The 16099-nt window shown below is 35.4% G+C and overlaps 2 protein-coding genes and 1 long non-coding RNA gene across 3 annotated transcripts; 2 read left to right on the top strand and 1 right to left on the bottom strand.

Moving 5' to 3' along the window:
• The first annotated feature begins 393 nt into the window (after window positions 1-393).
• Window positions 394-1372, top strand: LOC128184557 (uncharacterized). The gene is made up of 3 exons (XM_052854096.1): window positions 394-702; window positions 790-979; window positions 1168-1372. Exons 1-3 carry the CDS (start codon window positions 597-599, stop codon window positions 1370-1372), a joined length of 501 nt encoding a protein of 166 aa, XP_052710056.1. The 5' UTR covers window positions 394-596.
• On the bottom strand, window positions 854-2716 carry LOC128184558 (uncharacterized). The gene is made up of 3 exons (XR_008243748.1): window positions 2368-2716; window positions 1610-1832; window positions 854-965 (listed from the first exon to the last, which is right to left on the bottom strand). It is a non-coding gene; the product is annotated as an uncharacterized LOC128184558 (long non-coding RNA).
• A 575-nt stretch (window positions 2717-3291) lies between these two features.
• Window positions 3292-5646, top strand: LOC128184554 (uncharacterized). The gene has a single exon (XM_052854093.1). The coding sequence runs from the start codon at window positions 3316-3318 to the stop codon at window positions 5323-5325; it is 2010 nt and encodes a 669-aa protein (XP_052710053.1). The 5' UTR covers window positions 3292-3315; the 3' UTR covers window positions 5326-5646.
• The last annotated feature ends 10453 nt before the right edge of the window (window positions 5647-16099 follow it).

The raw sequence follows: 16099 nt of genomic DNA, 5'->3' as shown, positions 1-16099 counted from the left end.
CATCTTCCTTAATTGCGGACGGATTAACCATGGAACCCGCTTTCAATATACTAGTACTTTCAGCTACCGGTACTTTCACTTTCAATCAAAGTGGCGGATCATGTTGCTCAATTGAGAGAGAGAGAGAGAGAGAGAGAGAGAGAGAGAGAGAGAGGGGGGTATGTAGGTTTGTAATTTTAAGGTGTCGTTGTAATTTTGCATAATAAACATGTACATTGATTAACCAAATTATTGATAGAACATATAGAAATAAAGACGTTTATATTATCCTTTCTTATTAAAACAGAATAAACAGCATCGGAATTCAAGAGCGGACTTCCGCGGAGATCATAAGAAATGGAGAGACATATCCTCCCAAACTAAAAAGAAGGAGGCTCAGTATAGAAGAGAGCTAGGGAAAACCGGTGGCGGACCTGCTCCTTCCTCTGTGAATACCTGATATCGGTCAAAAGGTAATACTGCGTCTACACTTTTACATTAATAATGCAAGTTGTTATTTGTATTGAACATGAATCAATAACATTATTTAATAGGTTAACCGAAAGGGGCACTGATTGTCTGAGACAAAACAAGTATCATAATTAATATCATAAATAATGATAAATAAATATATTGACATTTATGAATTTCAGGTTGTTGCTATAATAGGTAAAACGTCAGTCGAAGGAATCGAGGGTGTTTTAGACACAGACGATGTGAATGGTATGGTCACCTTTCTTCTATCATCATTCACCAGATAAATTAAAGCGAAGATATAAGTAAAGTTAAAAATATCAAATTTTATTGCAGGGATGGATCTGTTCATGGTAGAAGAGTTGTGGCTCTCTCCTCCGATGACTTCCGAGTCCGAGCGAGCTGTTGTTCCCAGCCATGTGCCTTCACAATCTCCTGGCCCATCCCATGCTTTGCCTGGGGGTCCTGCTGCCACTCTTACTCTGCCAAAGTCTCCAAGTGACGGAGAGCATCTACAAATGAAAAAGTATGTGTCTTATCAAACATACATGTAAATTATGCAACTGAAGTCGATTGATTTTTTTGAATACATAGAACGTATATTAAAAGCTAGTTATACCAATTTCCAGAACTTCAGACCACAAACAAGTTAAAAATTATACGTTAGAAGAAATTCAAATTGAAAAAAAAAAGTTTTCAATATATTTTTTACAGGAAAAAATGTGCCGTGAAGCGGAAGAGGACAATGGAGGGTGTTTATGACCTGCAATGCCAAGTTTTAGAACGGGAGATGGAGAAGAACAAACTGGAGATGGAGAAAACTAAGCTCCAGATTGATCTACTAAGATCACTTAATGCGGGGGTTGCACCTGGAGGACGGAGTGCCCTAGCGGAACTATTCTCTTCTTTGAGTCGTTGAGAGAGAGAGAGAGAGAGAGAGAGAGAGAGAGAGAGAATCAGTGTATATCTGCTAAATCTTAGCATTGATTTTTTTTTTTCAATCATTTAAATATTCTTCATTGATGCTTATGTTTTATGTCTTTTTATTTATATAGATGGAAGATGCCTGAAAGCATAAATCGAATAACTAATGAAAAGATAAAACGTTACAATACAAGTGCATGAATTTATATTATTAATCTAATTAATGGTTTACCTAAGAGAACCGTTGCCTGATTAGTTGGTCTCTGGTTGATTTACCGTCATTGACCGGACCCTGGTACACAACATCATTTTCGTCTTCGGGCAGTTCTTCTGGAATATCACTAACTGGAAGATGCTTGTCGATACAGATATTGTGTAGCTGGCAACAGACAAAGATAATCTTGCAACACTTTGTAGGTTGATGATCCAAAACCCCTCCTGTTTTATGCAGACATCTGAAAAGGATGTTATATATGTGTGTTAGTGTTTAGAACGAATGGTTCTTTGTGTTGTAAGCGTGGCCAAATGGGAACGCATTGTTCTTTTTTTTTAATTTTATCATCGCTGAATCGATTCCCCCAAGTTATATATTTTTTCTTTTCATTAAATTAAAGCATGATAAAAATAGAAAGTATAAATTATATGTGTCTGATATGCAGGATGTTTCTTTTCAAAACATCTTTTATAATTCGCCGAGTCTGAACTCATCCAAGATGATCATTATGATATCTCTTCAAACTGTTTACACTTACATTCATTTCATTTTGCTGGAAGTAATGTTAACTAACTTTATACACAGAGTTCCATATATTCATTTTTGATGCATGTTTATAACACGTAGTTACAAACCTTTATAAAATCAGTTCTTAGGTTTATAAAATCGTATATAGCGAGAGGTACCTGAATCTATTTTTAGTAAAAGGTACTTTCCGTTCAAACACAGATGTAGGTGAATTTAGCGAGACTTGGGCGGACTATTAAGTGGGATACCTGAAGCGAGATTTTAAAACGCCAAAGGCTTGCTCCACGACAACCCTTGATCTTCTGTGTGACCGGTTATATCGATCTTCTCCCCGGCAACTTGGACGATTGACTGGTGTTAAAACTCAACTTAAAAGCCACGGTCGAAGAGGATAACCGGAATCGCCCAGAAGCCACCCATCAATCTGCTCACTGCTATTACTACACTGTCCACTGCTACTATTACACACACTGACCTGCTTCTAATACACTGTTCACTGCTATTACTACAATGTCCACTGCTACTATTACACACACTGACCTGCTTCTAATACACTGTTCACTGCTATTACTACACTGTCCACTGCTACTATTACACACACTGTACCACTTCGACTACACTGCTCCTGTTACTGGTACTTTCACCTTATTATATAGTGAACGGTGCCTCCTCAGTGTGGGGAGTGAAAATCTACCTCCACAGTGTGGGGAGTGAAAAATCTACCTCCTCAGTGTGGGGAGGGAATACATAATATTAAATGATTATAACTGTTCCGGCAATTAACTAATTATCGTTATAATTAAAAGGTAATTAGGGGTCTGGCATAAAATAGATAAGACTAACGGTAAATGAGAATTTGATAAGAGATAACACCTTACAATCAGAACATTAATTAGTACTATAAGAATAAATTTGCTACACATTGTTTACAAATCGTGTCCTATTTTCGATTCTTCCCTTGTGTATTATTTATATATATGTCATATAGTGTAGAGCGGATACTTAACCTACTCGGGGATTTTCTAAGGCTAAAAATAAAACACAAAAATCCCCAGCAATGGACGACTATAACGGGACAGAATAAAGGTAAGTTAGACGTTGTTGTTGAACAGAAACCTGTACGGATTTCAATTGTATTTTACTGCAATGAAAACAAACATGAAATATCGTACAAAAATATTTTAATTTTCAGTAAAATGGCTATTCAGAAGACATCTGAGTCGGTGTATATGGGAATGTGTCTCGAGATGGGGACCCCACAACAGGTGGCCTCTAGGAGAGATATACGGGACATTGCAGAGATGTTGATGTACAGCGAGATGTTAAATAGACGGTTCACAGTGATGCTCAGTGGGAGTGACAGAGAGGGGTTCAGATTGAGTGGATCAGACCTGGACTACATGCGTTGGCCAAATAACCACCGAGTGATCTGGGACTTCTCTCAGGTACAGTTTTACAACACACAAGAACATGCACTGATTCTCTGTGACAGTTCAGATAGCCCACCAGGATTCACTTTACTATGGTTACCATTAGAAGGAGCGAGCACTACAGTGATGTCAGCGTGTGTAAGGATGAATGGAATGCTTTATATATCAAGTTCAAAGTACAGAGAGGTCACGTGTTCTATTTTTTTCTCTGATTCTACGCCACATGGACCATGTAGTAGCGGATCACATGGTGGTGTGGAATGCGATCATGCCCTTTGCTTTATCAGTGATTTCTGGCCTCCGTCTGCCTCCTCATGGATAGACAGGTGTCAGTCATGGCCCCCACCTCATGTTGTAAACGATATTATTAGAAATGGGTGTCACTTTGTAGCAATAGGACACAAACTAGGAAATCATACAGACAACGAATGGAGAATTTCTTTTTCACAGGCGGAATACAAACTTGTGTATTCAATGAATCACACACAATTCTTAACATATGGATTGCTAAAACTATTCTTAAAGGAAATCATTAACAAAAGATTAAGAGATGGAGATAAACTACTGTGTTCTTATCACATGAAAACTGCTGTTTTCTGGGCGATTCAACAAAATGCTCTACCTTACTGGCATCCTAAAAATATCCTGGTCGCTTTCTGGGTCTGCTTTAAACTTCTCCTTAAATGGGTGTACGAGGGAAATTGTCCTAATTTTTTTATTCCAGAAAACAACATGTTTCTGAACAATATCTATGGTGAAGCACAAAGGACATTATTCACGCAACTGTATACATTGTATGAGAAGGGCATATCATTACTTCTACATAGTCCCTCCATCAATTCCTACATTATTAATGTTTTGTGTAATCCCAGACTCACAATCTGTACCGTTGAACACACTCTGATCTCTGAGGTTGAACTTGATACGGATATTTTTAATGAAATATCTATTAATGATTCAATAGGCTCAGTAGACCTACGGATATGCAGAAATTATCTACATGCTGTGGAAGAGTCAATAGGTTTACCCCTGACACAGTATCACAATGTCATGTTACGGAAACTTACAGCAACCGTCCTTCAGCGTACTGCGTTTATGTTACACAACTTGTACACTAACACAGGTTCAAACAAACAGTTGTATATTGTAGACAAAATGGCTTGTCACATGCTGAAAATAGCTGCTAGGTTTGGGTGTGTGTCTGACATGTTATACATTGCCATGTATTATTACAAAACATTCAGATACAGGGATGCTTTATCAGTTATAGATATAACAAAGGTCAAGTTAGCACAACCATATCTGATGTATGGGAGTCACGTAGACAGAGAGAGGTATACTGAGGCTGTAGGGGGGCAATCATTATCTACGAAGATGAGACAAGCTGTAGCACAGGATATCAAACTTCCCAATGAAATCTTTCATATCAATGAATTAATGCCAGAACAACAGTCTAGTACACAAAACAGTTGGCCGTTATTGTATATTCCACCCCTCGTACTGTTGTACATGTTAGAGTTTTTGTGCTCTAGACATGTCGATACACTGAGAGCACAGAGCGCTTTAGATGATCTACAGGCCCTAGTCCACCATGATCAGGGAGAGTTAATACATGTACATCTCAGAGACATCTCCTGGGAGATCCTGGGGATCTGTCAACAGATCACAGGGAACCTCCAGGCTGCCCTGTACTCATACCAACAGTCACTCGGACAAGATCCGTTCAATGAAATACAAACTGCTACCAGACAGAGAATTCAAGATCTACATTTATGAACTCGCTGACAAGAACGTATATGAAAAGAAATCTGACATTGTTCGTCGTATTTGTTCTGGTCATTTTTTGTAAAGTTGTGTATATGTAGGGGAGGTGTTGCACTTATAAAATCAACTTATGATGTATAATCATGTAGATACGTGTATATTTATCTTAATTTAGTTAAAATTTATTGGTTACATTAGTCAAAATTGTAAATCTTGCATCCCGATTTTTACAAAAGATGATTTATATATGTAAGTTATAATTATTTCAACGTAGTTAAAAATAAACACATTTTTAATTTACTAAATGAGTGTCTCAATTTTTAAATATAATATGCTGCCCAATTCATTACAATGTAATTTGTTATAATAATTTTACAAGCATTTGTCAGATGCCAACTTTGAATACATGACTTTTCCAAGTTTGTTCTCAACCCTCTCATTTGTCTATCATATTCAAAATCATGAAATAAACGTCTTTTAAATGATGCATACTTATATATGTAGGGGTATTTAGGGTGAGTGGGGGCATTCAGCTCGCCCTCTCCCCTAAAAATGTCAAAATAAAGTTATATCATAATCTTTTTGGCAGCTTGTGAGTCTAACTAATCAATTTTTTCAAAACCTACGAGATTTGTCTACATGACAGATTTTAACGGTATATTAAGAAAAAAAACCGTTGCTTTAATGATGTAACGTTTAAGTTAGAAAACCCATTTCATTCACGCTCCCCATGGATTCAAATGTGACCAAGCAACCACCTTGGAGTATTAAGATAAGGTCTTGTGATACAACTGGCATGTGTTTATTATTAATTTTAAAAAACTTCATTTACATCATTCAACAAGATTTTATTTTCTCTAAAAGCTGTTTATTAAGGTTTTCCGCTGAGAGCGGAAAACCTTACTATTATTCTGAAAAATTTTCAAATTTCTTATTATTTTTTTTTTTCTTCTAGACGCCAACTTTGATCCTTAATATCTCGCTCGTTTGTTCACCGATTGTTTTGCAATTTTCAGGACTGATAACATGCCGCGTGATGTTGTCGTTGCATAATTTAGTTGAGGAAAATCCCTATCCGGTTTTGAGTTATTCCCCTTTTAGTAAAATTTAACGACTTCTTTTGTCCAGGGGGTTTAGGATTAAGGATGACTGGCAGAGTCTCAAAGACGGGCTGGTTTGGAAGCTAACACATTGTATTTGTGCGAGATATATTTCATTTATTATTTAAATGCAAATAAAAGGGGTGGTATAGATGTTGAAACAAAGGTAAGAAAAAAAATCAAAAAAATTCGCGTATTTTCCGTGTTAGTTTTCTACCTGATAAAAATTTGTTATAATATGTATTTTAAAAGTTCTTTGTCTTACCCAGACCTTTCATTCGGTATACCGAAAAAGGGGCTGGCCCCTATAATTAGGGAGATAGAGGCGTCCAAAGTTTCTTGTCAATAACTTAAAAAGGAATAACAATTTCTAATGCATTATTGAAGCAAAGTAGTAAAGAAATTAATTTTGAATCCTTCCATGGTATTCAATTTAATGTTTTCGTAATTTATAGTCAGTATTTGCAGAAACAATTGTTGTCAGTTCGGTCCATTTTTGTGGGGGTGCGCACGTTTATGAGGTTATGAAAGGGCTTCTTGTAATGCACTAACTGATACATATAGCGCGCAAAAATAATTCCACATAAAATTCCCAAATGTTTTTATTGATATGTACATTTTCATTTCATAAAGATGAACCTCTTTGACCTTATTTTTGTTGTTTGTTTCATTACTGTGCCCCTGTCTATATTTAGATGCATTGCGAGACTCAGGTAACCGATCGATAGGCGAGTCGCTAGCTGTATTCAGGCCGTCGCCTAGACGACAGACTGGTGCATGTGCTTGTAGAGCTGGACGTACACGTTTAACGCCCCACTGTGTTACTGTAACAGAGACATTTTGAATTGTTTCAGTACTGGGAGATGTGTTAATAAAATGGTTCCAATGCATGGTAATTAAACTCAACTGTTCTACAATACGTATACACGGCCGTCTTATAAAGCACAATGTGTATTACTGACATGACAAATGTACGCTAGCAATTTAAACGAACGCGGGATTGCTCCCGATAAAAGCAAAAAAAAAAAAATACTGATTTGCGATGGATATAATATAATTATCATCGTGGAGATGATTTTAAAAGGTGAACTTAATATTCGTATACGATAATATTTGAATCCAAAGCCGCTAGTTTTAAGTTACGGTTATTAGGGATATTAATTATGACTTGCCCCGCGTTTCACGTTTTTTACTTGCAAAACATCTACAAACGAAAATACCAAACAACCTTCAGCAGCAACTTATAAATTATTTTATTCCATACACAATTCTAAAGAGGTAATTAAATAAATTTTATAAATGCTTTATACTTCTATTCGCTATATCTCGCTATATGGAAAAAAGTGGCATGGAAAAAATGTTGTTCAATGTCCATCAAATACGCTGTAGCCTTAGCAATCGAAAATAATTAACAAACTGTATATTGATAGATTGACATATCAACAAACATTCAGACCCGCAATGTGTTTTTGTTACAAGTTCTATAACATGTAGACTCAATGACTGAATTCTTTACCGTTTTCCGTCTGGGTTAATTTGAATCACGTGTGTACGTTATGTGTAGCCATATAGATGAACTCTTTAAGTGTTTAATTTTTAAAAGAAATTGTGTACATACAGAGCAATGCAATGCTAGGACAATTAAATTTCAACAATGTATATGGTGAGGCCGGTCGGACTGATACTGGTTCTGCTTGTTCTAGAAATAGCGAATGTAAGACGAAGTATTGGGGTGTTATATTTTAAACAAATATAAGTATTTTTTTGGAAGCATTCTTAGTTACCTTAGCTGAATATATGTACCGCTCGGTCTGTATCCCGGAAAAAATGACTACCATCCGAAATTTTTCATACAAGTATCACCATGTAAAATGTATATTTTACATGTTCGAATCCGACGATTTTCTATAGTTTAGCTTGTTGGTAAATTAACGTTATTCACTCTTCTTAATTATCGTGAAATTCCTCCTGACTGTGATGTGATAGAATGTAAATTAATGTTTATCAAACGCCTTAACTGTAACAAAGAAATAGGATATCAAAGTAATCAAGTGTAGCTTTGGGAAAGATACTTATTAGAAAGGCGGGATTGAAGGACAATGGTTTCAAGTAAGAAATGTGTGTTTGACACTAATAGAGTTAATGCAATTACATAACAATTAGCGGATTAACGCAGGTGAATAAATGGGCGTTTACCTGGACGATGGTCACTTAAGATCAAGAAATATATTCTCTGATTGGGTGATTTATACATGTCAATTATTTAGAGGGTCACGCCAGTAATATAATATTATATGTTTTAGAGATGATTGTAAGTTAGTTGAATAGAGTCAGAGTTCGATAGATAGAGGTTAAGAGTCAAGATACAAGTCGTCCGTCTTATCCGTTACGTTTTCCCTCACTGTCATATGTAGGTTAACATTAAGTTAGAATTATTAATAAGCGAGTTCCCCCTTTTTAATGTGTACGGAGTGGAGAGTAACTGTTTGTATAATTGTGTTATTAACTGGAATAAATGTGGAAAATACAGCGAGTGTTGAGCTAATTCCCTAGTAATCGCCCGGTACAGAAAATACCCCATACGGTACAAACCCGGCGGTTATACAAGGTCTACAGACTTGCAGCTAACATTACCTTTAAAAATACATTTTAGAATTTGCCGATGTTTATAAATTCATTAAAAAGACGCGCAGAATCAAGTGGTAATATGTCGTTTGATTTGGGATTTATGACGTCTATTTATATTGTTTTCATTAAAATTATTTTATTATTTCAAGCTTGTGGGTGGAATGAAATCAGTTTCGCATGTTATATTACATAAACATGTCCTCTCCCCACTTTTTCTCGCAGCAACTATTTTTTTTAAATTTACATAAAAAAAAATGAATTATCATGGAGTCTGTAGGTCTGTAGCTTTTAGTCTGAAAAAGAATCGGATGGACGACCTAGGACACAGATCGTCCATCCGAATTTCTTGAAAATTGCCATTTCTTTCGTATGCGGACGCAATACTCACCGAGACTAAACGGTTCGTATCTTAAGTTTTAACTGCTTTGAAAGGTAATATTGGTTTTCTGATAATTATGAACATGAATAATTAAATAAAAATGGTTAAAATTACAGTAAAATTACCGGCATCGGTCTTCTCCATGCGCGGATCTAGAAGTGGAAGGGTTCCAGACCCCCCCCCCCCCCCCCCCGAGCGAAATTTCTTTCAATTACGTGTACATTATAAACTTACCAAATATGCATCGGACATCCCTTGGCAAACTCAAATAACCGTCTGACTTTTCAACCCCCACCCCGGAAAAATGTTTTGGTCCGAGCATGTTCCCCCTCCTCGAAATACAAAATTATTCTTCAAAACCCCCTGTAAAATTTCCAAGATCTCCGCATATATACTAAGAGATTCATTGGCGCTTGCGTTCGATTAAAATGCGTGTAAAACGTTTGCAAATGGTCTTTTTACCTTCGTACCGGACATAACCACAGTCCCACTCTGTGAATAAAATGCGGCGAATCAAACTAGAGACAACGTGTTAAGATCTGTATTTGCTTATAAACATGTAGTACATCGTGCAAAATGCACTGTTCAATTATATTTTTTTTGGACTTTACTTGTAAAATTCAACATCTGTTTCGTAATTTTTTCTCACAGTTTATTTCTTACAAAGTTACTATTTATTTAGTGATTGACACTTTTCAGACTTTATATGTGATTTCAAAGAGACAAAGTGTCATGTATCAAGGACTGTTAATATTGTGCAATTATCAGATTTTCATTTCTTGGACATCAAAGACTCATTGAGTTTATTTAATTATTTTATATCTGTGAACCTTTCACTCAGCTTACTTATATCATTACCTGTCAATTTATACTCATTGTTCAGATTCTTATAAATAATTATGTACAATTGTCAATGCGCAGTCTGGAATACAGCGGCCAGCCTCGGCCACGTCCGACTCTCCCAGAGTCTTGAGTCTGGAGGCCACTACTGACCATATCCGACTTGTTTGTAACATGTCTGTCTGTTAAATTGTTATAATGTTGCCATCGTTGAGTCTCGTCCAATTTATGTGGAATCCTGCATCAATTGCCTGTTTATTTCTCTGGAACTGTATACTGGTGGACCTTCGGGAATACGGCAAGCCTACCCTTCGTTTTAGCTTACGGCCCACAGCGCGCCACAACCTTATACACTTTACGCCAACATTCCCTCACCCGGTTCGTACTGCACACGACCGATGCAGATCCAGACGAATTCTCTAGCACCGAATATAATAATTTGTTTCTCAGTGTTTATACATCTAATATTGTACTATGGTTAGCTATCAATTTTTTGTAATACGTCACAAGTATGACGCAGCTACGACGGAAAACCTAATCGTTGCTTGCAACGAGCTCGTCTCTAGTTTAGATCCCTTTTCAAAGGTAAAAGGATCTCTGCAAAGTAGAAGCTTTTGTTGGGTGTACTGCATAGATCTATAAACCTTTAAAAACTTGTAATTCGATCATTTCTTAAATATTATCCTGACAATAAATATCACAAAAGTCTAGCTTTGAATACTTCATTTTTATCATACAAAACCTCTAGAATTCAGAACTTCTGCCTACGATCTTCCACTGCTAATGGATGTAAATTTAATTCGTTTACAGTAGTTGTCCTTCGATTAATACCAGAACTAAATTTGTTTGTGGAAGATAAAGGATACATTGGGACGAAAAATGCATAATGGAATCATTGTTGTCAAAGAATAGTCTCTCCGTTGTATAGATGGTTTACCAATGAAAGGGCAATAGAATAGGAAGAATGACCACAAGTAGGCTCGAACCAAGGATTCTTCTCTACGATTGTTTAGATGAGTAACCAATGATGGTATGTTGTACATGAATGTATACCATGTAGCCATTCTCAAGAGATGCACAGACATAGATTTGGTGCTGACGGAAGTATAAAAGGAACCTAGTGTAATTTCTGGTCATCAATAACAGCGTCTTCTGAACTATTATTGTTTAGCTATAAAGTTTGAGAGTAAATAAAGGCAGCTGTCCTACTAACGTTATGAATTTTGAACATATTCTTGATATGCTGAGAATTCTATGTTTAAATATGGACATTTATATATCTTGGCAGACATACCCCCCCCCCCCCCCCCCCCCGGTAATTCTAAAAATAAATTGATTATCATCAGTACTGCTTGGTACAAAGAATTTCGAACAAGTGAAAAAAGATGAAATACATTGACTTGGTCAAGTGGCAAATTTATACATGATTGTATCAAGAAGATAGCATTTAAGTGGCACAATGACAGGACATTGTGTCTGGGAAATAAGAAATGTATACTAGAGCAGAGCTCGTGGCAAAGCCACGAGTAGGTCTTCCGTTGTTGCTGCGAGTTGAAAATATATGTGATGTGGTGTCAAACGATTATAATTACTAAACTTTCAGTTCTGCTTTTGTTATAAAAACGTTTTGTGATTGAAAGCCTGTATATAAATCGTGTATTGAAAAAGAAAATAAGAAAATGTTTTAGGAAAACTATTTGTCGCACACAGTTTATGTAATCGTAACAAACATTATTTAAAAAATGAGATATTTAATGGCGAGTTAAATTTTCAGAGGGTAGCAAGCATTGTTGTAAACAGTATGTACTCATCGGTCATGTCAGGAATTGTGTTTTTTTTTTAAAAACCGAACCCGTTTACAAAACACGTAACCTTTTCTCTAAGATAATTTCTTTATTTAAATATTTCTTAATTTTTAAAAACAATGTACAATTTAGAATTGTTGCGTGCTGACAAATTTACAGACCCTGAAACGTACTACAATACCAAAAAAGCGTGCGACTTACGTGCAAGAAACGTTTCGTGTTAACCGTTTAGCGTTTCGTGTGAATCGTGAAGCGTTTCGTGTAAACCGTTTAGCGTTTCGGGCAAAGTGTGCAGAGTTTCGGACAAAGCGTGTAAATCGTTTCGAGCAAAGCGTGCGAGAACCATGTGAAACGTTCATCAGATTTCATTCGGAACTCTCTGACAATTTGTTTCAAAATGGCGCCTGTGTTTTACATTACATGTACTTTAAACTGTTTGTAATTGGCAAAACTCTTTTGTAGGTATTTACATGAAAAAAAATCTAGAGGAAATGATATACTTATCTTTTTACAAAATTGAATTTATTTTTAACAAACAAAAGAAAGGTATATATGTATTAAAAGACGACTAGTTACAGAGTACATGTATATATAACGTTTTTATACGATGTTTCAGTACTGGTCCAGTCGTTTTACCGGTAACGAATATTTGCCAGTATCGAATAATATTTAGAAAAATTACTAGTGGAAGACGAAGTTGAGGTTTTAAAAAATCCTAGCTAGGTAATTATAAAACAAAAATAAATATTCTATCAGTGCAAAGTTGTTTGCCACTTTGTATTTTGGAGAGGATTTATATAGGCTTTGCCTGTTGCCTAATCCATTTGATTACTCAATAAAATATGTTTAAATTAAGTTGTTTGCCATTTGCACGATTATTTACCGAATTGTTTACAAATTAAAAATGTGACCCAGATATGAGCTGCCGGAAGATCAAAGCAGAAAAAACGAAAGTGTGAAAACAATTAAACCTAACTATGAAAATAAGTTTGTTATTGATCCCGATTTAGTGGATAATTAGTAAATATAATTCATTTAAAAAGTTAATGCATCATATCAAATAATAATGGAGCTTTGAATGAAATTACGACTTCAAATAGAACCACGTGTAGTTTTCCTAGTTTCGGTTCATTGCGACAGAAGTATTATTTGGCTGCATATATTGATAGATATACGGGAAAAACAAAGGAAAATGGCAACTACTTATCATCAATTACTATTATAAAGTGTTTTTATGAAAATTCAATATTACAAAGTAACGCAAATGAAAACTGTTCAAGTCCAGTTTTAATTTGACGGGAAAACGGTATGATAAAAATAACGATCATATTATTTGTTTAAAAGACATATTCCCACAATTGTTTTTCATTCTTCATATGTAAGTCCATTAACATGTACCTCTAGTAATTTTTGAAATTAATTCGCCTCAAAATATTCAGTCAGAGGTGATAAAGGGCGCTTAATTCGATACTGGGAAACGAATTCGAAACTAGGAAAATGGAGGGGGTGTTGAAATTACTTCCTTTATATTTTCGGAAGTTTGATACTACAGTTTAGAAGGACAAAGAAACGCGATTTAAACATAAAATAAAACCATTTGGAATTCCGATAATAATAGTTGCATGCACGACGAAACCGCATACTGATTCGTTACCGGTAAAATGACTGTACAATATTAAAATTCGCTATACATAAAAAATATTAAATACAATTAGCAAAACATGATTTCTGTTGGAACAAGCCTTTAGTTAATCAACTTTAACTTACACGAGCATGTTTTGATAAGCTTGTATTTTTTTTTATATTTATTTACATCGATAACTCTTACTAAGACCATTCGGCTTTGTATAAGCGGCACACATAACCTTGGATATCGGGTGAGACCTGCACCTGGCTGAACCTGTCAATCAAACTCTGCGTATTTGTTTTCATTGGATGGTCAAGCGTCTCTTTTTTTTGTCAATAGCCAATGGAAAAATTAATGACTTCAAGGTTATCGGAATCTGTTGAAGCACACAATTTAAATGATAGAAAATTTATTAATTATTTGAACAAAATTAAATGTAAACATAGAAAGAAAACATACTGATCATTTGTAGGAATTGCGGGAAGTAAGTTCTTTGGAATCCCGATTATAGATATTTTTACAAGTAATTATTTTAATTATTTAAACCACTGTTAACGGAAAACAAGAGGTCTTAGAAGTAATTAACGCACAGGGATTGGCCTACAATGTACACAGTTATGCAATTAATTATTATTGGAATCTTTACGTATGGTACTTAATTCAAATAGATCATGATAATCTATACACTATACGCCGTAATACATGTACATGTAAGGAGCGCCGGTAATATATACGAAGATTGAATCAAAAATTTAAATCATTTTTATTTCTTGTTCTTTTCAATACAATGTTATATTACTTTGGAAAAAAAATCCGAAATAGTAATTACAACTTTCTTTTTTGTTTTAATCATTTGAATTTTTTCTGAGGTACATGAATATGTACAGAACATATTTATTTACGCGAATGATACGACATAGGAAAAAATTATCGGATGTTTGTATAACATTGTTTTCTAACGAATGTGACTAATTTAATTTTAAATATTTTTCCACAGTTTCAATGTAAATAACATCAGATTTATTTACTGTTTGTATTTTTACATCGTATTCTCTGAAACCAATTAAAATAGTAATGTTAGAACAAATATCAAATCCCGCCGAATACTGAAAACCCGATTTCAGTTTGTATTCATACGGATTTTATTTTTGGTATTGACTATTGAGTTACGGTAACATTTTTTCTGGATGATTTTTTATTTATTATTTTATGTAGTAAAAGCACCATTCCAATTGTTACTCAATTAACATAACAATTGATGACCCAGGGCTATATATGTTCTGAACTGTGTGCGCTGAAGCGACACAAGATTCTCGGTCGCACGTGGCGATTGAATTAACACAGACTGACCGAATAAACAAACGGGTGGGAAAGTGAAACAAAATGTTACACATAGGAAGAAGCCACCAAAAATGATTTTCGACAGATCTTGATGTCGTTTCGCCAATCAAAAAAACAAAAATACAGCGCGAGCTCCTGTCAGCGGGGCGGGAGGAGGAGGAGGGGGGGGGGGGGGCAGCAATGAGTTTGCTTCCACAATGAAACGAACATGTAGAAAAACTACAGAAGTGGTTAATATGTGACAGATAGAATCTAATCTAAAGTTGTTTAAAACTCATGTGAATATTCTTTTTAAATAATCATCGAATGCCTCAACTCAGGACATTCTTTTATCGTGCTAGCGCCTACCGCAAACATGTAACATGGAACTTTGATTATAATTTGATTTGATTTTTAAACTACCTTGTACGCTATCGTATACATCAATGCTTAATCAACTGTACAAGTAAAATAAATCTATCTTTTCACCTTAAACCAATGTAATAGTTGAAAACATAATGAAATATAGTTGTGTCCGTGCAAAATATGAAACATGAACGCGTGATAAGGTACATGCAGAAGATCACGAACCGACCGCGGATCACTTGTCCACTCGCGCCGGATCTCCTCAGCCATGTGCGATGGGTGATCATCATTTAAATGTTTAATATTTAGGTGTTGTTGCTGTTGTTGTTGTTGATTTAAAGCATTATTAGTACAGTTTAAAAAATATTTTACATTAACAAACCAACCATTAATTTGTGTCTGACGATGTTTCCGATTTGGAGTAATATCGTTCATTAATATTCATTTACACTCAAATTTAATTAAATAAATACAAAATGGACAAACTTTGGTAACATAAAATTAAAACAGTTTTTGTATTTACGGCTATATAAACTCAAACACGTTCATGTGCATGGAAGTGTGCGTCTCGGTGTGCGAATCTTGTGTATTAAATAACCGCTATGTAGTGCAGCCGTGGCTGAGATCCTCGGCCGTGGGCGAACGATAGATTACGTAAAGGTACAACGCACAGACTCGCACAGCTCAGAACCCAGGAAGCTTTGAAAAGATTGCAGCATAA

Source organism: Crassostrea angulata, chromosome 5 (genome assembly GCF_025612915.1).
Source record: "Crassostrea angulata isolate pt1a10 chromosome 5, ASM2561291v2, whole genome shotgun sequence".
NCBI classification, from domain to species: Eukaryota; Metazoa; Mollusca; class Bivalvia; order Ostreida; family Ostreidae; genus Magallana; species Magallana angulata.
The sequence above is the reverse complement of the archived record's forward strand: the minus strand, read 5'-3'. Positions and strand labels throughout refer to the sequence as shown.